Source organism: Hylobates moloch, unplaced genomic scaffold, assembly GCF_009828535.3.
Source record: "Hylobates moloch isolate HMO894 unplaced genomic scaffold, HMol_V3 SCAFFOLD_14, whole genome shotgun sequence".
NCBI classification, from domain to species: domain Eukaryota; kingdom Metazoa; phylum Chordata; class Mammalia; order Primates; family Hylobatidae; genus Hylobates; species Hylobates moloch.
Window position 1 is genome coordinate 12,523,919 of NW_026652289.1, and position 21,124 is coordinate 12,545,042.

At 41.4% G+C, this 21,124-nt stretch overlaps 1 protein-coding gene across 1 annotated transcript in view; it reads left to right on the forward strand.

The window, feature by feature from the left end:
• Positions 1–2: 2 nt before the first annotated feature.
• GART (phosphoribosylglycinamide formyltransferase, phosphoribosylglycinamide synthetase, phosphoribosylaminoimidazole synthetase) overlaps positions 3–21,124 on the forward strand; it is a 39,867-nt gene continuing 18,745 nt past the window's right edge. The window contains exons 1-11 of the mRNA XM_058427188.1: positions 3–259; positions 3,456–3,641; positions 7,513–7,608; positions 8,081–8,255; positions 10,346–10,457; positions 11,250–11,318; positions 11,932–12,057; positions 14,235–14,322; positions 14,509–14,594; positions 14,778–14,946; positions 18,178–18,409. Of these exons, the coding sequence (XP_058283171.1) occupies positions 3,497–3,641; positions 7,513–7,608; positions 8,081–8,255; positions 10,346–10,457; positions 11,250–11,318; positions 11,932–12,057; positions 14,235–14,322; positions 14,509–14,594; positions 14,778–14,946; positions 18,178–18,409 (1,298 nt within the window). The 5' untranslated portion in view covers positions 3–259; positions 3,456–3,496. The remainder of the gene's footprint in view (positions 260–3,455; positions 3,642–7,512; positions 7,609–8,080; positions 8,256–10,345; positions 10,458–11,249; positions 11,319–11,931; positions 12,058–14,234; positions 14,323–14,508; positions 14,595–14,777; positions 14,947–18,177; positions 18,410–21,124) is intronic.

Below are 21,124 nucleotides of genomic sequence, written 5' to 3' on the forward strand. Positions count from 1 at the left end.
AGGCGACCGTGTCCGCCTAAGTTGTCGGTCCGCAGCACTGTTTGGGAGCCTTAAGAGGCTTGCTAAGCGCCTGAGATTAAAGGCCAAGAGGAAGAAGAGCAAGAAGGGCAACCCGGTGTTTAACACAGGGCTTCCAGGCGCTCTCAGGTGGCGCCAAGTTCAGTTTCGACAGGGATATGCATCCGGGAGAGAATTTTTCAGCCCCCGCCCCCACTGGGATGTGAGAGGAAGAACTCGCTGTTGCCCTGTGTCTCCCCCAGTGCGTTCTATAACCAGCCTCATTTTTTTTTTTTAGCAATAGGCCGGATGTCCTAAGCGACCAGCATTCAAAGCCTGGTGCATCAGGAGTCAGGCGTGTCACGAGATTTTTCCGCGGTAGCTGGTCAGCTCTGACTCGTGAGCGGCGCACAATTGGCTAAGAACGGGTTTAGCATTTTGGCGCTCCCACTCGGAGCTCCTGGAAACACTGCGTGGCACCCCGTACCACTGTCACATTAATAAACGTGCTAAGGCTTGGGTGTCTCGGCTGGGGAGCAGTCAGGCCGCGCCCAGGGCGGGAGGGAATCAGACTAGATTCTCCTTGCCGCGGAGACCCAGGGCCGCGCGGACCAGTGGGGCAGGGAAGACGTCGTGGGGCGGGGCGGTGAGGGGCGGTGCCACGCTGGTCCCGCGCCGGTCCCGGTGGGCCGACTTCCGGCCAGCGGGCACGCGGGAACCAGGTGGCCGCCCGGTGTCGGTGCGTAAACCCCCTTCGCTTTTACACGGAGTGGGCTTAGGCTTTGGTTTGGGGATTTAAGATCGGGGACTGAGTGAAACCATAGAAACTGATTTGTAGAAATTTTCCTGTTGTTTGTAAATGCGGTGGGTGGGGTTTGGCCATGTGCTTTTCACTTGTTAACTGTTAGCTGGTTTCTGTTTGCTCTTTTACTTTTCCTGTTTTCTAAGATGTCAAGGCCTTTTTGTGTCTTTATACGTTTTCAGGACATAACCCTAAATTGGTGTACTTTCTCTTTATGCACCCGTTGTCTCTAGCAGATTACTTGGTTAATTTTGTAGTTGGTTTCTACTTTATTCTCTATATCCTCTGATACGGCTTTATTTGCCTGTCTTATTCTCCTTATGTTACCCGTTCTAATGAATGAGGCCCAAGGTTAGTGAAGTCCCCCAAGGTCTTCCTGCTAGTATGGGGCAGCGTCTCTACCCAGGCCAAGGCGCTGTGTGAGACTCAGGAAAGCCCAGGCGTCCTCACCACTGGGTAGTAATGCTATTTTCAGTGATCCACTAGAGTAAACAGAATTTTCCCACACTACTGCTATATTCAAACTAAAGATGTGACATTTGCTCTAGATTTAAAGATCTGTTTATTTCTGGCCGGATGTGATGTAATCCCAGCACTTTGGGAGGCCAAGGTGGGTTGACCATTGGAGGTCAGGAGTTCAAGACCAGCCTGGCCAACATAGTGAAACCCCGTCGCTACTAAAAATACAAAAATTCGCCTGGCGTGGCGGCGCACGCCCGTAATCCCAGCTACTTGGGAGGCCGTGAGACAGGAGAATCCCTTGAACCCGGGAGGCGGAGTTTGCAGTGAGCGGAGATCCCACCGCTGCTCTCCAGCCTGGGCGACAGAGAGAGACTGCCTAAAAAAAATAAATAAAATAAAAAATCTGTTTATTTCAGATGCACATGGCAAGTAAAATGTGTTTTCTCATTACAGTAAAGTAGCTTTTCCTTCCGAGACTGTAATTTAACAGGGTTTTTTTTTTCCTTTCTCAAATTTTTAATGATCATCGTTTCACTTGTTGAGAGAATCTGAAGCAAAATTGCTTCCGTTAGGCTCCACCCCCTCTTACCTATGTGACCTCCAGCAAGTTATTTACCTGTCTGGGCCTCCTTGTCTTATCTGCAAATTGGTGATAGTAATAGTATCTCCCTCATAGGATTCTTTCATGACAAGCATTTTAAATAGTACCCTGCCCAAGGTAAGTGCTCAAAAAAATGTTAGTTTTGTATATTGTCAGCTTACATTTTTCTTAAAATGTGTATTCCCAACATCATCAAAAGACGTTTTCAATTTTCTTTTTCCTGTTACCACTTTGCCTTGTGGTAAGTAAATGTAACAAGTTAACATTTACTACTACTGAGTGTTAGATTGTACTTATTTATAAATGCCATTTCAGTTAATCTCCTAGGTTACACTGCTGTTGTATCCATCCTTCTAAGTCTCAGGTGCCAGAACTAAAGTGAAATGAGTTGGAATTTGATGTTTGCCTTCTCTACCATTTTTCTAGCATATTGTGCTACTTGAATTAGGAGTCAGCAAACTATGGCCCACATACCAAATCCTTTTGCTGCCTGCTTTTGTACAGCTCACCAAATATGAATGATTGAGAAAAAGAACAGGAAATAAATGAGGTTTTTGTGACATGTGAAAACTTTATGAAATTCAAATTATAGTATCCGTACATGAAATTTTATTGAAAGCAAGTCACGCTTATTTGTTACAAACCTTTGATGGTTTCCTACTACTTAAAGTACTGTTAGGCAACAGTGATCTCTGACCCACTGCCTGTTTATGGGTCAATTAAGTTTTTCTGGACATTGGCACATTGATTCATTTTTGTATTATCTTTGGTTGCTTTCCTGCTAAGGTGGCTGAGTCGAGTAGTTTTGACAGAACCATGTGGCCCTTTTTGTGTAAAGTTTGCTTACCCCAGTTTTCAGTATATCCTTTAATTTATGATAACCTAATCTATAAGATTTCAAGGTTTAAAAATTGATATTTTATAATACATTTTGAGTCTAAAACAAGATTCATTTCATAACTAAGGCATGATGATTATTAAATCTTTTTGAAGTGAAGCCCAGAGAAGGGAGATTATCACATAAGGAGCTGAGAGTCATTGTTTGACTCCTTAACCTAGCTCTCTAGGCCAGCCTGCCTTCTTTTTGAAATACCTCCCTTACGCTTGTGACCACAGTCATATTTCTCAAATTATGAATCCCAGTTTTTCAAAAAGGAATAATTGGATGAAAATGTCATTTGTATGAGTACAAATGATTACTTAAATTATATTTATAAATCTGGATTTCTTTTTTTTTTTTTTTTTTTTTTTTTTTTTTGAGATGGAGTCTTGCTCTGTTGCCCAGGCTAGAGTGTAGTGGTGTGATCCTGGCTCACTGCGATCTCCGCCTACCAGGTTCAAGCAATTCTCCTGCCTCGGCCTCCTGAGTACCTGGGATTACAGGCACCCGCCACCATGCCTGGCTAATTTTTGTATTTTAGTAGAGATGAGATTTTGCCATGTTGGCCAAGGCTGGTCTCAAACTCCTGACCTCAAGTGATCCACCTGCCTCGGCCTCCCAAAGTGTTGGGGGTACAGGCATTAGCCACTATGCCCATCCCTGGTTTCTAAAATGTGCATCCTAAGATATAAACTGTGGTTTTCTTTCTGCAGGTTTCATTTTCCTTTGGAATTTCTGCTTTACAGACAGAGCAATGGCAGCCCGAGTACTTATAATTGGCAGTGGAGGAAGGGAACATACGTTGGCCTGGAAACTTGCACAGTCTCATCATGTCAAACAAGTGTTGGTTGCCCCAGGAAACGCAGGCACTGCCTGCTCTGAAAAGATTTCAAATACCGGTAATCATATTTTAAAGTGGGGAGTAATAGTTATTATTTGTTTTTAATGGTATGCTGTCAACCATATCTGTGCTTGATGATAATAAAGGTAGGCCGGGCACAGTGGCTCATGCCTGTAACCCCAGCACTTTGGGAGGCCAAGACGGGCGGATCACGAGGTCAGGAGATCGAGACCATCCTGGCTAACATGGTGAAACCCCGTCTTTACTAAAAATGCAAAAAAATTAGCCAGGCGTGGTGACGGGCACCTGTAGTCCCAGCTACTCGGGTGGCTGAGGCAGGAGAATGGCATGAACCCAGGGAGTGGAGCTTGTAGTAAGCTGAGATCACACCACTGCACTCCAGCCTGGGCTACAGAACGAGACTCCATCTCAAAAAAAAAATAAAATAAAATGAAGATAGATTGCTATTCAGGGTTGTTTTCCTTGACCTTAAAATTTATTTAGTAATTTGAATGCTTGTCATATGTTATAAACTTAAGGTAACCTATTGTTCAGAATATGGCATTTCCTTATCTTAAACTGTTTTAAACCTGATAAAACACATCCATTGGAAAAGTAATAGGTGCCTAATACAGATTAAAGGCATTTTGATGTGTATTTTTGAAAATGGAAAGTTTAGTATTGCTATTAAATATAACTTTCTGACCACGTGCAGTGGCTCACGCTTATAATCCCAGCGCTTTGGGAAGCCAAGGCAGAAGGATCGCTTGAGCCCAGGAGTTTAAGACTAGCCGGGGCAATGTAGTGAGACCCGATCTCTACAAAAAAAAAAAAAAACAAAAATTAGCCAGGCATGGTGGTGCACATCTGTAGTGCCAGCTACTTGGGCAACAGAGTAAGATGAGACCCTGTCTCACAAAACAAAGTTTTTAACAGTTGTTAATCTAATAGATCTCAACCCTTATCTCTCTCTCTCTTTTTTTTTTTTTTTTTTTGAGACAGAGTCTCGCTCTGTCACCCATACTGGAGTGCAGTAGCATGATCTAACAGCTCACTGCAACCTCTGGCTCCTGAGTTAAAGCGATTCTTCTGCCTCAGCCTCCCGAGTAGCTGGTACCACAGGTGCATGCCACCACACCCGGTTAATTTTTTCTGTTTTTAGTAGAGACCGGGTTTCACTATGTTGGTCAGGCTGATCTCGAACTCCTGACCTCAGGTGATCTGCCTGCCTCGGCCTCCCAAAGTGCTGGGATTACAGGCATGAGCCACCGTGCCCAGCCTCCACCCTTATCTCTCGATTGGCAAAAATGAAAAAATGGTCAGTTCATATACTACATTAAGCTTGTCAGTGGCTTCAGAAACTCCTCAGTATTCTAATAATACTTAGAATAAAACTCAAACGCCGTACCATGCGTTACAAAGCCCTTTGTGCAGTCTGTCTTCTGCCTGCTCTTCCAACCTGATCTTTTATATCCCTTTTTCTCTTTTCACTATACCCTATCCATGCTGTCTTACTAATTTCCCAAGCAGAAGCTTGCTGCTTTGGACTTTATATTTGTTCCCACCCCTTACCATGACTGTCTCCTCATTATTCAGAGCTCCACTTAAATGTTAGCCTCCTTAATTATATCTCTCCTACAGTTTCTTACTGAAAGCAAGCGTCCATCCCCATTTCATTTGTTTATGATCATGAATGTCTGTGTTTATTTTTACTTCACTATTGTCTGTCTCCTATGTTCTTGTCCCCCACTAGAATATAATCTCTAGTAGAGTGTAAGCTCCATGAGGGCAAGGAACTTGTCTGTCTTGTTTTGCATGGTGTGCACAGTGCTTAGTTCCCTATGTGGCACATAATATTTATGGAAAGAAGAGCATGGACCCAACAAGCCACAAACTGGGAGAAGATAGTGGCATGTATATAAGACCAAAAAGAATAAGAAAAAGACAAATTAGAAAATACCTCCTTTTCTGGGATCTTAGTTCTAGGAGTGAGGTATATGTTTATTAGAGAACTGGGACAGTTTCTCTGCGATTGAGGTCATACAGGCAAGCCCATCAAAATCTCTTAAGATCGTCATGAGACTTCTACAAGTAGTCTTGTAAGACTACTAAAGGACCTCTTCCTCTTGTTGCCCTCTGCTATACTGTTGACCCTGCTCAGCCTAGTTGTGTTCAGAACCACTAACCCAAAGTGTGTGGTACTCCATCCTAATCACATTCAGGCAGTTGCTGCAGATTGAGGACCCCACCTTTTCTGGACTTGGACCCTATACAGTAGTCACCAGCCTATCCACAATTTCACTTTCCACAGTTTCAGTTACCCACAGTCAGCTGCAGTCCAAAGTAGTAAATGGACAATTTCAGAAATAATTCATAAATTTTACATTGCACACCAGTCTAGCATAGGATGATGAAATTTTGTGCCGTCCAACCTAAGACGTGAATCTTTTTGTCCAGCATATCCATGTTGTTACTTAGTAGCCCTGTCAGTTATCAGATTGACTTATCATGTTATCTCAGTGCATGTGCTCAGGTAACCCTGTTTTACTTAATAATGGCCCCAAAGCTGATGCTGGCATATAGTTATAATTGTTCTATTTTAGTTTTAGTGATAGTTAATCTCTTACTGTGCCTAATTTGTAAATTAAACTTTATCATAGGTGTTTATGTATAGGAAAAAACATAGTATATATAGGGTTCAGCACTGTGGTTTCAGGCATCCACTAGGGATCTTAGAATGTGTCCTCTAAGGATAAGGAGGGACAACTGTACATCACAAATATCACTTCTTGCACTCTGTACCAATGGCAGAGTGATTGCAGACTTCAGCTGACTTAACGAATGGTGGTCCAGACACAGTGAGGCAGGAGAGCACCTATGGAGCCAAACCATGTTCAGTATGTGGTTGATCCTACCGCTAGCTACTTAGAACTCCACAGAAGAAAATTTACCTGACTTGTAGGTTACAGAAGACAGGTTCCTCTTAAAAGCGTCATTGAGTTCTTAGCTTAAACAGCTCTGCCCCAAAGAGATCCCTCCTGACCCAACTGGAAATAGCCTCTCAATTCACTTCATATCAAATTTGCTTAATTTGTTCATATTTGCTATTTTTTTGTTTGTATATTTATTACCCAGCATTCCTGCAGTGGATTGTAAACATATTAAGTATAGGGACCCTGCTTGTGTTGATAACTTTTTTTTTTTTTTTTTTTTTTTTTTGAGACAGAATTTCGCTCTTGTTACCTACCCAGGCTGGAGTGCAATGGCGCGATCTTGGCTCACTGCAACCTCCGCCTCCCCGATTCAAGCAATTCTCCTGTCTCAGCCTCCTGAGTAGTTGGGATTACAGGCACCCGCCACCATACCTGGCTAATTTTTGTATTTTAGTAGAGACAGGGTTTCATCATATTGTTCAGGCTGGTCTCGACCTCCTGACCTCAGGTGATCCACCTACCTCGGCCTCCCGAAGTGCTGTGATTACAGACGTGAGCCACTGCGCCTCGCCGTGTTGACATCTTAATACCAGTGCTGAGGACAGTACCTAGCACATAGTGGATTTTCAGTACAATTGAATGATTGACATTAAAAGACCAATTTCTGAGTATATTGTATGGTATGTTTTTTGTTTAATATACGATCAATATTAGTGACGTGAACAATATCATGGAGGTGATACTTTATGGCTGTTTGGGAAGTTTATTGGTGTTTTCATCTGTCTACAATGATAACGGAGAACTGAGCTCTGTTGGTTAGCCTAATGCACTCTCCTCTGAATTTCACATGTTGAAACTGTCATCTCTGCCAATGTAAGAAAACCAACAGATAACAAGCATACTAAAGTATAGAACTTAGTTTTTAGTGAGACACTTAGTTTACTTAAGTGGAATGTTTTTGTAAATGCAGTGTGGTTTTTTTTTTTCTGTTTACAGCTATCTCAGTCAGTGACCACACTGCCCTTGCTCAATTCTGCAAAGAGGAGAAAATTGAATTTGTAGTTGTTGGACCAGAAGCACCTCTGGCTGCTGGTAAAGTTTGTTTCTGTTTATTGTTACAGTGTGTTCAGTGCAAACAGAAGCTTAGGAATCATCTAATCCAATTCATTTTTCAGACGAGAATTTGTAATATTATATTGGAGAAAGAGCTTCCACTCTCGAAATTTATGGAGTCTAGATTTTTTTTTCCCAAGCATCAGTTATATGATGAGTTAGAGATCAAATTTGCAGCCGTGGAAAACATTTTATATGTCTTTATTCTGCTGTATTCTGGTGTGTGTTTAATAATCCATATATGCAAATATAACAACTTTTGACAGATTTGAATAACATGTTAGTAGCATTTTATTTCTATTCAGTAGACAACATGAAAAAGTTAGTTATCCTCTGCCACCAGTCATCTGCCTTGTCTCGATGTAGATATAGTCTGATACTAATTCGTCTTCAGGCTGAAAAGCCCCTGGAGAGACCTTGGTTCACCTAAGGCTACTGTTTTCATTAATAGGGATTGTTGGGAACCTGATGTCTGCAGGAGTGCGATGCTTTGGCCCAACAGCAGAAGCGGCTCAGTTAGAGTCCAGCAAAAGGTTTGCCAAAGAGTTTATGGACAGACATGGAATCCCAACTGCACAATGGAAGGCTTTCACCAAACCTGAAGAGGCCTGCAGCTTCATTTTGAGGTAGGTAAATGGTTGCCTGTGAAGGACAGTTGTTTAGTTGTGATATTTAAATACACAGGTCAATGGCCAGGCGCAGTAGCTCACCTGTAATCCCAGCACTTTGGGAGGCCGAGGCAGGTGAATCACTTGAGCTCAGGAGTTAGAGACCAGCCTGGGTAACATGGTAAAACCCTGTCTCTACAAAAAATACAGAAAAAAAAAAGCCGGGCATGATGGTGTGCACCTGTAGTCCCAGCTCCTCTAAAGGCCAAGGTGGGAGGATCACTTGAACCCAGGAAGTGGAGGCTGCACTGAGCCAAGATTGTGCCACTGCACTGCAGCCTGGGTGACAGAGTGAGACCCTGTCTCAAAAAAATTAAATAAATATACAGTTCACTTCTGTGTTGAAAATGTAATGCTAGGTCCTTACGCTGTCACAAGATTGTAGTAAGATAATTATGGGAAAAACTTTCTCAATAAATGTTATGTGGGTTGTCTTTTTCCAGAACCAAAATAAAATGGGATTCTATGCGTATAGAGTTTATATGATCTTGTGGCCTTGCAGGAAGATGACATTTTTAATAAAATCTGAGTAGTTCCTCAGGGGAAAAATACACTTGGTTCTGCAGTTGTGCGCTCTTTTCACAGCCATGTTTTTGGTTTTTGGTTCCCCGCAACCTGAGATGGGGCCTCTCTCTGTCACCCAGGCTAGAGTGCAGTGGCATGATCTTGGCTCACAGCAGCCTCTGCCTCCTGGACTCAAGTGATCCTCCCACCTCAGCCTCCCAAGTAGCTGGGACAATAGGCACACACCACCACTCCCAGCTAGTTTTTGTATTTTTTGTAGAGATGGAGTTTTACCAAGTTTCCCAGGCTGATCTCAAACTCTTGAGCTCAAGAGATCCGCCTCCTTCTGCCTCCCAAAGTGCTGGGATTACAGGCGTGAGCCATACACTAGGCCTCATGGCCAGATTGACAAACACAGTGGCATCTTACAACATAAAGAACATTGATTTTTTTTTATCATAAATAATTAACCAGGGTGAGTAATCATCACTTGGTCATCTGCCACCACTATTGCAATTTTATTTTATTTATTTATTTTTTATTTATTTTATTTTATTTTTTTTGAGTCTCACTCTTTCACCCAGACCAGACTGCAGTGGCACTATCTCTATCTCGGCTCACTGCAAACTCCACCTCCCAGGTTCACGCCATTCTGCTGCCTCAGCCTCCCGAGTAGCTGGGACTACAGGCACCCGCCACCACTCCCGGCTAATTTTTTGTATTTTTAGAAGAGACGGGGTTTCACTGTGTTAGCCAGGATGGTCTCAATCTCCTGACCTCGTGATCCACCCGCCTTGGCCTCCCAAAGTGCTGGGATTACAGGCGTGAGCCACCGCGCCTGGCCACTATTGCAATTTTAAATTTCAAAATTAAACATCCTTTGTTCTCTATTATGTGGAAAGCATTGAGCAATTAATGAGTGTTAGTAGACACATGCATTTGCCCTTTTTTTGTTGACACTTATGCTTCCTGGCATGTTTTCCTTTCAGTTGTGTCAGTTTCATTTTTTTTTCATTCATATCCTACAGAGTTTCTTAAACACTGAATATTATTATTTCCTAGCAGCCAGATGCCTTGAGCAAGTAACAGTTTTGTTACTTACTTTGGGTAAGTCTCCTTCCAGACCCCCAGGCGCATTTGATAATTTCATATGTGTACTCCCAGAAATGGTCTGTGTATGCTTACTGTTGTTATACAGCTGCATTTTCTACTTGAATGAGAGTACTATTTGCTACTTTGAATCTTACAGATTATACCGTATCTACTCTATACATCTACTTATTCTTCCAAAGATACTGCCTATGTAATCTCATGATAAATGAAAAAAGCAAAATTATAGGTACTGTATGATTGCAACTATAAAGGAATACGTAGGGGAAAAAATCCTGGTGGGAAGTACATCAAAATGTGTTGGAATGATAAGTAATTTTTTTCTTTCTGCTTTTCAGTCATTGCTATAGCATATCGCTACAAAATCCCACAGCATTTTAAAATCTTGAGTTGTAATGGTTTATTGGATGTTGAAGACTACTCTGTCTTTACAGTGCAGACTTCCCTGCTTTGGTGGTGAAGGCCAGTGGTCTTGCAGCTGGAAAAGGGGTGATTGTTGCAAAGAGCAAAGAAGAGGCCTGCAAAGCTGTACAAGAGATCATGCAGGTAGGCTGAGTCTTCTGAAAAAATTTACTTTTCTATTCATACTGAATAAATACCCTTTTAAGTTTAAAAAATGTTCCTCACAATAAGGAAAATCTATTTTGCAAACATATGGGTAAGTTATTTTTTATAATCCCATGTATTATAATCCATCTCTATAAAATAGTTATTATGGATTTACACTGTAAATTAAACCATGACTGTATTATTTTGAAGTAAATTGTAACATCCTTTGTTGTCTGCCACTGAAAGAAAATCCTCAGACTCTAGAACATATAAATAAATTATCAAGCCATCCATGAGGACAAAAGTATTTGTCCCACGTGTCCCAGGTCTAAGAGAAGTAAATTAATGAATGAATATGCCTTGTCTTTCGTGATCGATCTTTGTTGTTGTGGGTTTTCTGTCCTTGTAGAAATCTACTTTCACAAGCATGCTTTAGTATAGTTATTACAGCCAAACATGTATAATTATAATCGGAAGTAAGGATTAAGTGGTGATAATGAAAACATCTGTTTTTCCCATACCTTATTTGAAACTGGATCACCAAATCTTCAGGAGAATATTAGAGATGTGTTTATTCCGTCTGTACCAGTGTTAGCTACGCTATTGCCACATTAAAAGTAGGAAACATTTATATGTTCCCTTTGAGTCTTTCTGAAAGGGAAAGAAAAATTACAGTACTCACTGGTTCATGATACAAATGCTGGATAATGCTAAAAGTCAACTAAGTATCAAAAACTTACCAAATCTCTCTTTTTTTTTTTTTTTTTTTTTTTTAAATCTTACAATCAGGAGAAAGCCTTTGGGGCAGCTGGAGAAACAATTGTTATTGAAGAACTTCTTGACGGAGAAGAGGTGTCTGTATGTATATTCATCTTTTTGGCTTTTGTAGTGTATAAGAAGCTGTCATCTGACCTATGTGCCCCAGAAAAGACTTGATATACTCTGGTTGCTTCATCTAAAAACATAAACCCAGCAGTTACAAAGGAATTTGTATACTTTTATTGTTGGGGGTGCAAATGAAAAAATAATTGATCCTCTGTTAGTCATCCCTAGTGTATTAGTGGGGGCACTTGGACTTACATCACACACTATTGAGGTTCTGGATTAATTCAAGCATTCATGCTTTTTCTTTCATATACAGTTTATTGCATAATAAATAAAGTCACCTTAAACCAAGTTTTAATGCCTGGAAGCTTAAAGTGGGGGAAAGGTTAAAATCTTTTACTTTGAGAGTAGCTTGGTTTTTTCTAACTTACCTCAAAAATTACAAATCCTTCAGAAGTTGAGTACGTTATGATTCTTGATGTATGTAGCTTAGTGTTATTGACATTTCAGTTCATTTCTCTGCAAAAAAAAAAAAAAACTTTTCCTCAAAGAAGAATTAAGGGACATAGAGTTTGCCTCACTAATTTTTTTTTTTTTTTTACTTTTTGACAGTTAACATAAATGGACTATTTTGTTTTCTTTATAGTGTCTGTGTTTCACTGATGGCAGGACTGTGGCCCCCATGCCCCCAGCACAGGACCATAAGCGATTACTGGAGGGAGATGGCGGCCCTAACACAGGGGGAATGGGAGCCTATTGTCCCGCCCCTCAGGTACTTCCTGAAGACTCTGCTGAAGTCTTGTAGTAGTTTAGTTTTCTCAGAGAACTCTTAGATGATACTTTCTATTTTGTTTTGTTTTCTGTTTGTTTGTTACTATAAATTATGTTACTAATCAGCAATTAAATGAAGAGTATCTTTTCTGGTCTCAAACTAACTTTTCCTAAAAGCCTTTTTTGAAGAACTAAAATAAGCCAATCTAAAGTATAATATGGGTTGAATAGATCCTTATATTCCCTCCTCTCTACACCCAATTTTTAACACATGGGAGCCTGTTGTGGTCTTGGATTCATCTTTGGATATCCTTGGTTCAGCACAAAAGTGTTGTATGTGTGTATCTGTGTGTGTGTGAGATACGAATTGAGAACCAAGTCAGATCAGAATTTCTTGTGTGCATGTGATATGAATTGAGAACCAAGTCAGATCAGAATTTCTTGTGTGCATGTGATATGAATTGAGAACCAAGTCAGATCAGAATTTCTTGTGTGTGTGTGATATGAACTGAGAACCAAGTCAGATCAGAATTTGTTCTGATCTTTCTACTTCATAACAGACAACACATTTCCAAACAATTTCTGCATAGTTTTTGTTTTTGTTGTTTTTTGAGACGGAGTCTCGCTCTGTCACCAGGCTGGAGTGCAGTGGCGTGATCTTGGCTCACTACACCCTCCACCTCCCAGGTTCAAGCAATTCTCCTGCCTCAGCCTCACTAGTAGCTGGGACTACAGGCACACGCCACCAAGCCAGGCTAATTTTTGGATTTTTAGTAGAGATGGGGTTTCACCATGTTGGCCAGTATGGTCTGTATCTCTTGACCTCGTGATCTGCCCGCCTCGGCCTCCCAAAGTGCTGGGATTACAGGCGTGAGCCACCACGCCTGGCCTTCTGCACAGTTTTTTTTTAGGAATTTATGCTGTTGGCATATAAGTAGGTTAGCAGTCCAAAAACTCACCTATTCTTTTCATTGATGATAGTCATAATTGTTTGTGCTAATATAGTGCACCTTTACTTTTTTTTCTTGCTTAAAAGATTAAAAATAGGCTGGGCGCAGTGGCTCATGCCTGTAATCCCAGCACTTCGGGAGGCCGAGGCAGGTGGATCACCTGAGGTCAGGAGTTTGAGACCAGCCTGGCCAACATGGAGAAACCCCATCTCTACTGAAAATACAAAAATTAGCCGGGTGCGGTGGCACATGCCTGTAGTCCCAGCTACTCGGGAGGCTAAGGCAGGAGAATCACTTGAACCTGGAGGCAGAGGTTGCGGTGAGCCAAGGTTGTGCCATTGTACTCCAGCCTGGACAACAAGAGCGAAACTTCACCTCAAAAAAAAAAAAAAAAAAAAAAAAAAGATTAAAAATAAACTTTACTTTTTGGCCTGGCACAGTGGCTCACACCTGTAATCCCAGCACTTTGGGAGGCCGAAGCGGGCAGATCACAAGGTCAGGAGATCGAGACCATCCTGGCTAACACAGTGAAACCCCGTCTCTACTAAAAATACAAAAAAATTAGCCGGGCGTGGTGGCGGGCACCTGTAGTCCCAGCCACTCGGGAGGCTGAGGCAGGAGGATGGCGTGCACCCGGGAGGCAGAGCTTGCAGTGAGCCGAGATCGTGCCACTGCACTCCAGCCTGGGCGACAGAGTGAGACTCCGTCTCAAAAAAAAAAAAAAAAATTTTCATTTTTTTTTGAAGACTTCGTAAGTGTAGGCCAGGCACGGTGGCTCACACCTGTAACCTCAACACTTGTATTAAAACTACCATTTGGTAATAGTGTATTCTAAGAACTATATCTGGCTCTAATTTTTATAATTAAATTCATAAACCCAGATTCTTACCTATATAGGCTTATGAAATATGCAGCGTATACTGGGAAGGGTACAAAGAAGCCTTAGGGTAGGAGAGAACTTGTTTCATTTCTGTTACGTTTCAGGAAGTTATTTTTGGCTAGTTCTTTTAAGGGTGTATTTTTTGAAAATCATAAAGCTAAAATACCTACTTGATAGAGTCATTGTGAGGATTGAGAAAGTTTAAATCTTTCAAGTTCAAAGTGCTCAGCCTGTTTCAGGTAGTAAAAAAATCAGTTATCCTCATCATCCCCTTCCGTTGTCCAATGTAATACTACTTAGACTTTTAAAGTTACCTGTTACATTTAAGTGTTTCTGCACGTTCTCCAGGTTTCTAATGATCTATTACTAAAAATTAAAGATACTATTCTTCAGAGGACAGTGGATGGCATGCAGCAAGAGGGTACTCCATATACAGGTAGGCCCACCCACATTACTATGGAAGCCACCTATAGAGTAACTTTCTACTTTTGATAAAACTTATTTTCCATTCCCTTTTTTTTACCACTTTTTAATGGACCATTTTTTAAATTTGTAATACAGTGTCTTCATTATAGATTTTCTTTCTCTCTCCCCCCTGCTTTTTTTTTCTTTTTTAATGAAGGTATTCTCTATGCTGGAATAATGCTGACCAAGGATGGCCCAAAAGTTCTAGAGTTTAATTGCCGTTTTGGTGATCCAGAGTGCCAAGTGGGTAAAAATATCAAAGTATTACTTAGTAGAAGATATGTGTTATTTTAATCTTGGAATTTATCAGCCTGGAATTAATTACCTTTGGGAAATTCATGCAAGTTCTGTTAGTACCCCAGTGAATAAAATGTTTAAGGAAAACTAAAATTTATCCCACCTGCCATGTGGATTATGTTTTTCCAGGTAATCCTCCCACTTCTTAAAAGTGATCTTTATGAAGTGATTCAGTCCACCTTAGATGGAATGCTCTGCACATCTCTGCCCGTTTGGCTAGAAAACCACACCGCCCTAACTGTTGTCATGGCAAGTAAAGGTTACCCTGGAGACTACACCAAGGGTGTAGAGATAACAGGTGAGTGTCAGGGAGCAAGAGGTTGGAGTACAACGTGACAAGTGCCAGCACCACAGCAGACCTCCCTTCCACACTAAGGCTTGCTCTCGATAAGAGTGTGAAGCCATCAGAAACCTTTCAGAGGGTCTTAACCATGTTGCTTATTGGATATGTGTGTTCAAATATCCACAGTTACTGTATTCGGAGAACCGTTGATTTCCCTTCCTGTGCAAGGAAGACGTAAGTGGCAGAACCACATCTCCCAAGTGTCACCCAGTGCAGCCTTCCACTTCCACCTGCCTAGAGCCAGGGTAATAATGAGATTCTCTGAGAGTCAGAGGAACATTAGTCAAAGTATATCAATAAGATACATTTTAGAGGTGAGGACTCTGAATTATCACAAATGCATACAGTCTTGTGTGGTTTGACCCCCAGTTTACAGTGCACCCCATAGTCACTTGGATGGCAAAATTCAAACAGTTTCAAAGTTTATTCTTCTCTTTTTTTTTCTCTCTTTATATAAAATAGGTGAAACATCTCGTTAAATGATGTTAAATCTAAGTTCCAGTGCCATAAGTCCAAAGGCAGACCTCTGTGACCCCTAGCAGGCTATAGTTTGGCCACTCTCAGTGCTCCAGTAGTGTATTTGGGGGGTTTCCTTTTTTTTTTTTCTTTTTGAGATGGACTCTAGCTCTGTCGCCCAGGCTGGAGTGCAGTGGTACGATCTCGGCTCACTGTAACCTCCACCTGGGTTCAAGCGATTCTTCTGACTCAGCCTCCCAAGTAACTGGATTACAGATGTGTGCTACCAGGCCCAGCTAATTTCTGTATTTTTAGTAGAGATGGGTTTTCACCATGTTGGCCCGGCTGGTCTCGATCTCCTGACCTCAAGTGATGCGCCTACCTCATCCTCCCAAAGTGTTGGGATTACAGGTGTGAGCCACTGTGCCCAGCCTCCAGTAGTGTATTTAATTCAACAACCCCATAAACTGTCTTGCCCAGACACCAAGTCCATTGCCTTATGAATCCCACACATGGCAGCTAGGCAGGCAGTTAGGAATTGATTCCTTTTGAATATGGACAAAGAAAGAAATGGGCCAGAACCAAGATCCCTTGCATTGGTGAAATGTCCCTAAGATTGAAGTAACAAGTGTGTAATAGTTCTGCCAGAGTAATACTGAGTTTTACCAGTACTGGCAGGCAGAGTAGCCATTCAGAATCACTAAATGGCTTTGTGTTGTGAAAGCACTCAGGGAAGATGTATATTAACAAACTACCAAATAGGACGCTGACAAAAGAAATAGAGACGGAAAAAGAAGACCACCAAGAGATAAAAGAGTGGTTTTCTAAAAATTAAGAAAAAGTATTATCTTTATATAAACTGTCCCCTTTGGTCACTTTAGAATTTAGAATATATAGTCTAATAATGTTTTAAGTATACAGCTGTATCTGAGAGTTTAAAAATAATTCAAGATACAGTGAAGTGGTCGGAATTTGGGGCTGACCCCAAAACTTAATTTAAGCCAAGTTTGTCTTAAAATCATACAAGTGTTACAATAGTGAAAAGATTACTTATGTTTTGCATTGTACTGATCATATGGGTTATACTGAAAAGAAAGAAACTTAAGTCTCATGGTCTGGTTAAAAAAAAAAAGAAAGAAAGAAAAAAAGAAGCAGCTTTAATTGAATAACTGTGATGAAAAGAAGTTCCTTTGCAGGCCAGGCACAGTGACTCACGCCTGTAATCCTAGCACTTTGGGAGGCCGAGGTGGGCGGATCACTTGAGGTCAGGAGTTCGAGACCAGCCTGGCCAACATGGTGAAACCCCGTCTCTACTAAAAATACAAAAACAATTAGACAGATGTGGTGGTGCATAATCCTAGCTACTCAGGAGGCTGAGGTGGCAGGATGGCTTGAACCCGGGAGGTAGAGGTTGCAGTGAGCCGAGATCGCACCACTGCACACTCCAGCCTGGGTGACAGAGCAAGACTCTGTCCCAAAAAGAAAAGGAAGTTCCCAGCGGGACGCAGTGGCTCACGCCTGTAATCCCAGCACTTTGGGAGGCCAAGGCAGGCGGATCAAGAGGTCAGGAGATTGAGACCATCCTGGCTAACACAGTGAAACCCCATCTCTACTAAAAATACAAAAAATTAGCTGGGCGTGGTGGTGGGCGCCTGTAGTCCCAGCTACTCAGGAGGCTGAGGCAGGAGAATGGCGTGAACCTGGGAGGCAGAGCTTGCGGTGAGCCAAGATTGCACCACTGCACACCAGCCTGGGTGACAGAGCAAGACTCTGTCTCAAAAAAAAGAAAAAGAAAAAGAAAAGGAAGTTCCTTTACTCTTAAGGAAAAGATTAATGTGATTAGATGCAGGATTTTCGTTTCTTTCCTCATTAAACAGTTGCTTTTATAATGAGATTTACGATAACACGGGAATTTAGGTTGTCATCCTAAAATAGCAGACAGTTCTTAGGAGAAAGGTCTATTTACTCTTATATCGCATTAAAACCTGTCAGGGCCGGGCGCAGTGGCTCATGCCTGTAATCCCAGCACTTTGGGAGGCCAAGGCCGGCAGATCAGGAGGTCAAGAGATTGAGACCATCCTGGCCAACATTTTCAAACCCTGTCTCTACTAAAAATACAAAAATTAGCTGGGCGTGGTGGCGCGTGCCTGTATTCCCAGCTACTCATGAGGCTGAGGCAGGAGAATTGCTTGAACCCAGGAGGCAGAGGTTGCAGTGAGCCGAGATCGTGCCACTGCACTCCAGCTTGGCAACAGAGCGAGACTCCGTCCCAAAAAATAAAGGAAGACCTGTCTGATAGGGAAGGTTCTTTTAAGTGAGATAAAGATCTTTAATTTTTAATTTTTATGTGTTTGTTTATTTTGAGACAGGGTCTCACTCTGTTGCTGGGTTTGGAGCAGTGGTGCGATCACACCTCACTGCAGCCTCAAACTCCCAAATTCAAGTGATCCTCCCACCTCAGCTGGTGTGTGCCACCACACTTGGCTATTATTATTTATTTATGTATGTATGTAGAGGCGAGGTCTTGCTCTATTGCCCAGGCTGGTCTCGAACTCATGGACTCAAGCAATCCTTCTTGCCTCAGCCTCCCAAAGTGCTGGGATTATAGGCATGAACCACCCCACCTAGCCAAATTAAAAAAAAAAAGAAACTTGTGGAAATTGTGAATCACTTCACGGTGTGAAATACTGTTGCTATTTCAAATCATATGTCAAATATGCTCTCTTCTAGGGTTTCCTGAGGCTCAAGCTCTAGAACTGGAGGTGTTCCACGCAGGCACTGCCCTCAAAAATGGCAAAGTAGTAACTCATGGGGGTAGAGTTCTTGCAGTCACAGCCATCCGGGAAAATCTCATATCAGCCCTCGAGGAAGCCAAGAAAGGACTAGCTGCTATAAACTTTGAGGGAGCAATTTATAGGAAAGACATCGGCTTTCGTGCCATAGCTTTCCTCCAGCAGCCCAGGTAAAACTCTAAGCAAGTTAGCTGTAGCGCCATTTCAGAAACTGTCCTAAATGGCTATGTAGAACATTTCATTAACCCTATAATAAGTCATTCAGTATTCTTTTCTCTCTCTGGGACTGATACAATCTTGGTTTGTATTTTGTTTGAATCAAAACTGGTTATAGCAATATTCAAATTAAATGGAAAAAACTTCATGATAGCTTAAGTTTGGAAAGTTTAGCAAAATCACAGTGGTACTGATTTTTGTTTTCTTTTTTTTCTTTTTTTTTTTTTTTTTTTAATTTTTTGAACAGGGTCTTCCTCTCTCACCCAAGTTCTCATCATGCCTCAGCCTCCCAAGTAGTTGGGACTACAGGCACAGGCCACCACACCTGGCTAATTTTTTTGTGTTTTTTGTAGAGATGGGGTTTCACCATGTTGCCAAGGCTAGTCTGAAACTCCTGGGCTCAAGTGATCCTCCTGCTTTGGCCTCCCAAAATGCTGAGATTATAGGCATGAGCCACTGCACTTGGCCTGATACTGATTTTTATTCCTTGCGTCATCACATAGTGTTGTACTTGAAACATAGTTCATGGTTTTATCAAAGAACTGAAGATGAGAATATTGGTCATCTAACTTTGTAATTTTATTATACTGTAAATTTTGACAGTCTCATTTTATCACTGCGTTTGTATCTATTACTAAAATGTATTTTTTGACCTCTTACTGATTCATTGTTGGTATGTACAAACTGTTGACTTGTAAAATCAATAAAAGTCTTAGTTGGAAATGTGGGTGTTTTGATTTCTTTTTTTTTTTTTTTTTTTTATGAGACAGAGTTTTGCTCTTGTCGCCCAGGCTGGAGTGCAGTGGCATGATCTCGGCTCACTGCAACCTCCACCTCCCGGGTTCAAGTGATTCCCCTTCCTCAGCCTCCTGAGTAGCTGAGATTACAAGTGCCTGCCACCGTGCCCAGCTAATTTTTGTGTTTTTGGTAGAGATGGGGTTTCACCATGTTGGCCAGACTGGTCTCGAACTCCTGACCTCAGGTGATCCGCCTGCCTCAGCCTCCCCAAGTACCGGGATTACAGGTGTGAGCCACTGTGCCCAGACTGATTTCTTAAAAATATATCACATTTAGTATTGTTCATGAAGTTCATTTATGGATAATGAATAAATTTTAAGACAAAATTTTTTTACCAACTTAATTCAAGCTATACTGTTACCAAGAGGCAGATTTTTTTAAAGTTTAAACACAGATTTTCCAAGAATAAAGAACGTTAAAATGCCATGCTAAAAATTTATTTTTCATTTAAAAATTACTAGATTCCATTGAAATGACCTATTTCAAGGGACTGCAATCTCAATTCTAGTCTGAATTATTTAAGTTAAAAAGATGAAAAACTTGAAATGCCACAGTGTTAGTTGCTACTGGAGAAAAAGTTTTTTAAAATCAGTCTTTGTTTTCTATCTCAGAGTGACCCTGGGCTGCTGGCTTTATCTGAGTTAACTACCAATGCACCCAACTGTATTCTGGCAGCTTGTTTTTTTGGGTTTTTTTTGTATGCTTTTTTTAAAGACACTTCTATAAAAACACATATTTCTTCATGTATCACTGCATCCCAGCAGGCCAGAGTTCTCATTTTTGCAAGTCAAGACTACAAAATCTGCAGTGTCATTCACAAATTTGATCTCTAAATGTACTGCTCCGACTTGTGGGTCCTATACAGAAGGAAATGATGCACTTAATATCTTTACCTGATTTTGCTTTTGTCATAGTGTTTACTGTCCTCAGCTATTAGGAAACAGATACAGTTACATATTATTGCAATTAAGAACTCAGTTTAATTATTTAGGGATACTGTGTACAGTTTTTACAAATGTAATTTTCATTTTTTTGACTTGATTAGGCATTCCTCTCGTTCATATCAAAATTGAACTGAGAAAAGTTGTAGCAAAATATCAGTATATTTACTTTTAAACAGATAGTTGCCAGGGTCTGGGGTAGTGGGGAATGGGGAGCTATTTAACTGGGACAGACGTTCAGTTTTACAAGATAAAGGATTATGGAGATGGATGATGGTGCTGGGTGCACAGCATTATAATTGTATTCAATACTATTGAACTGTTCACTTAAAAATTGTTAAGATGCTGAATTTTATGTTGTGTATATTCTACCTTAATAAAAAATAGTTTAAAAAATCGGTATATTTAGCAGCCTGAGAGAAGTACTTCTGGAAGAAATAGGTGATTGAGTTAGAATAGCGCTTCTCAGTCATGATGTAATCAAGTCAACTGGGGAGATTGTTCAAACTCATTTCAATTCCCAGAGCCTGCCCTAGACCAGTTAAATCAGAATCTGTACAGATGCGGCCCAGGCATTGACTTTAAAAAAATTTAAGCACTTTAGGGGATGTGAAAATCACTTGGGATATCTTCTGCTTTAAATAATATTTTAAGATTAAAATAATTTTCCCGGCCGGGCGCGGTGGCTCACGCTTGTAATCCCAGCACTTTGGGAGGCCGAGGCGGGCGGATCACGAGGTCAGGAGATCGAGACCATGGTGAAACCCCGTCTCTACTAAAAATACAAAAAAAAAAAATTAGCCGGGCGTAGTGGCGGGCGCCTGTAGTCCCAGCTACTCGGAGAGGCTGAGGCAGGAGAATGGCATGAACCCGGGAGGCGGAGCTTGCAGTGAGCCGAGAGCGCGCCACTGCACTCCAGCCTGGGCGACA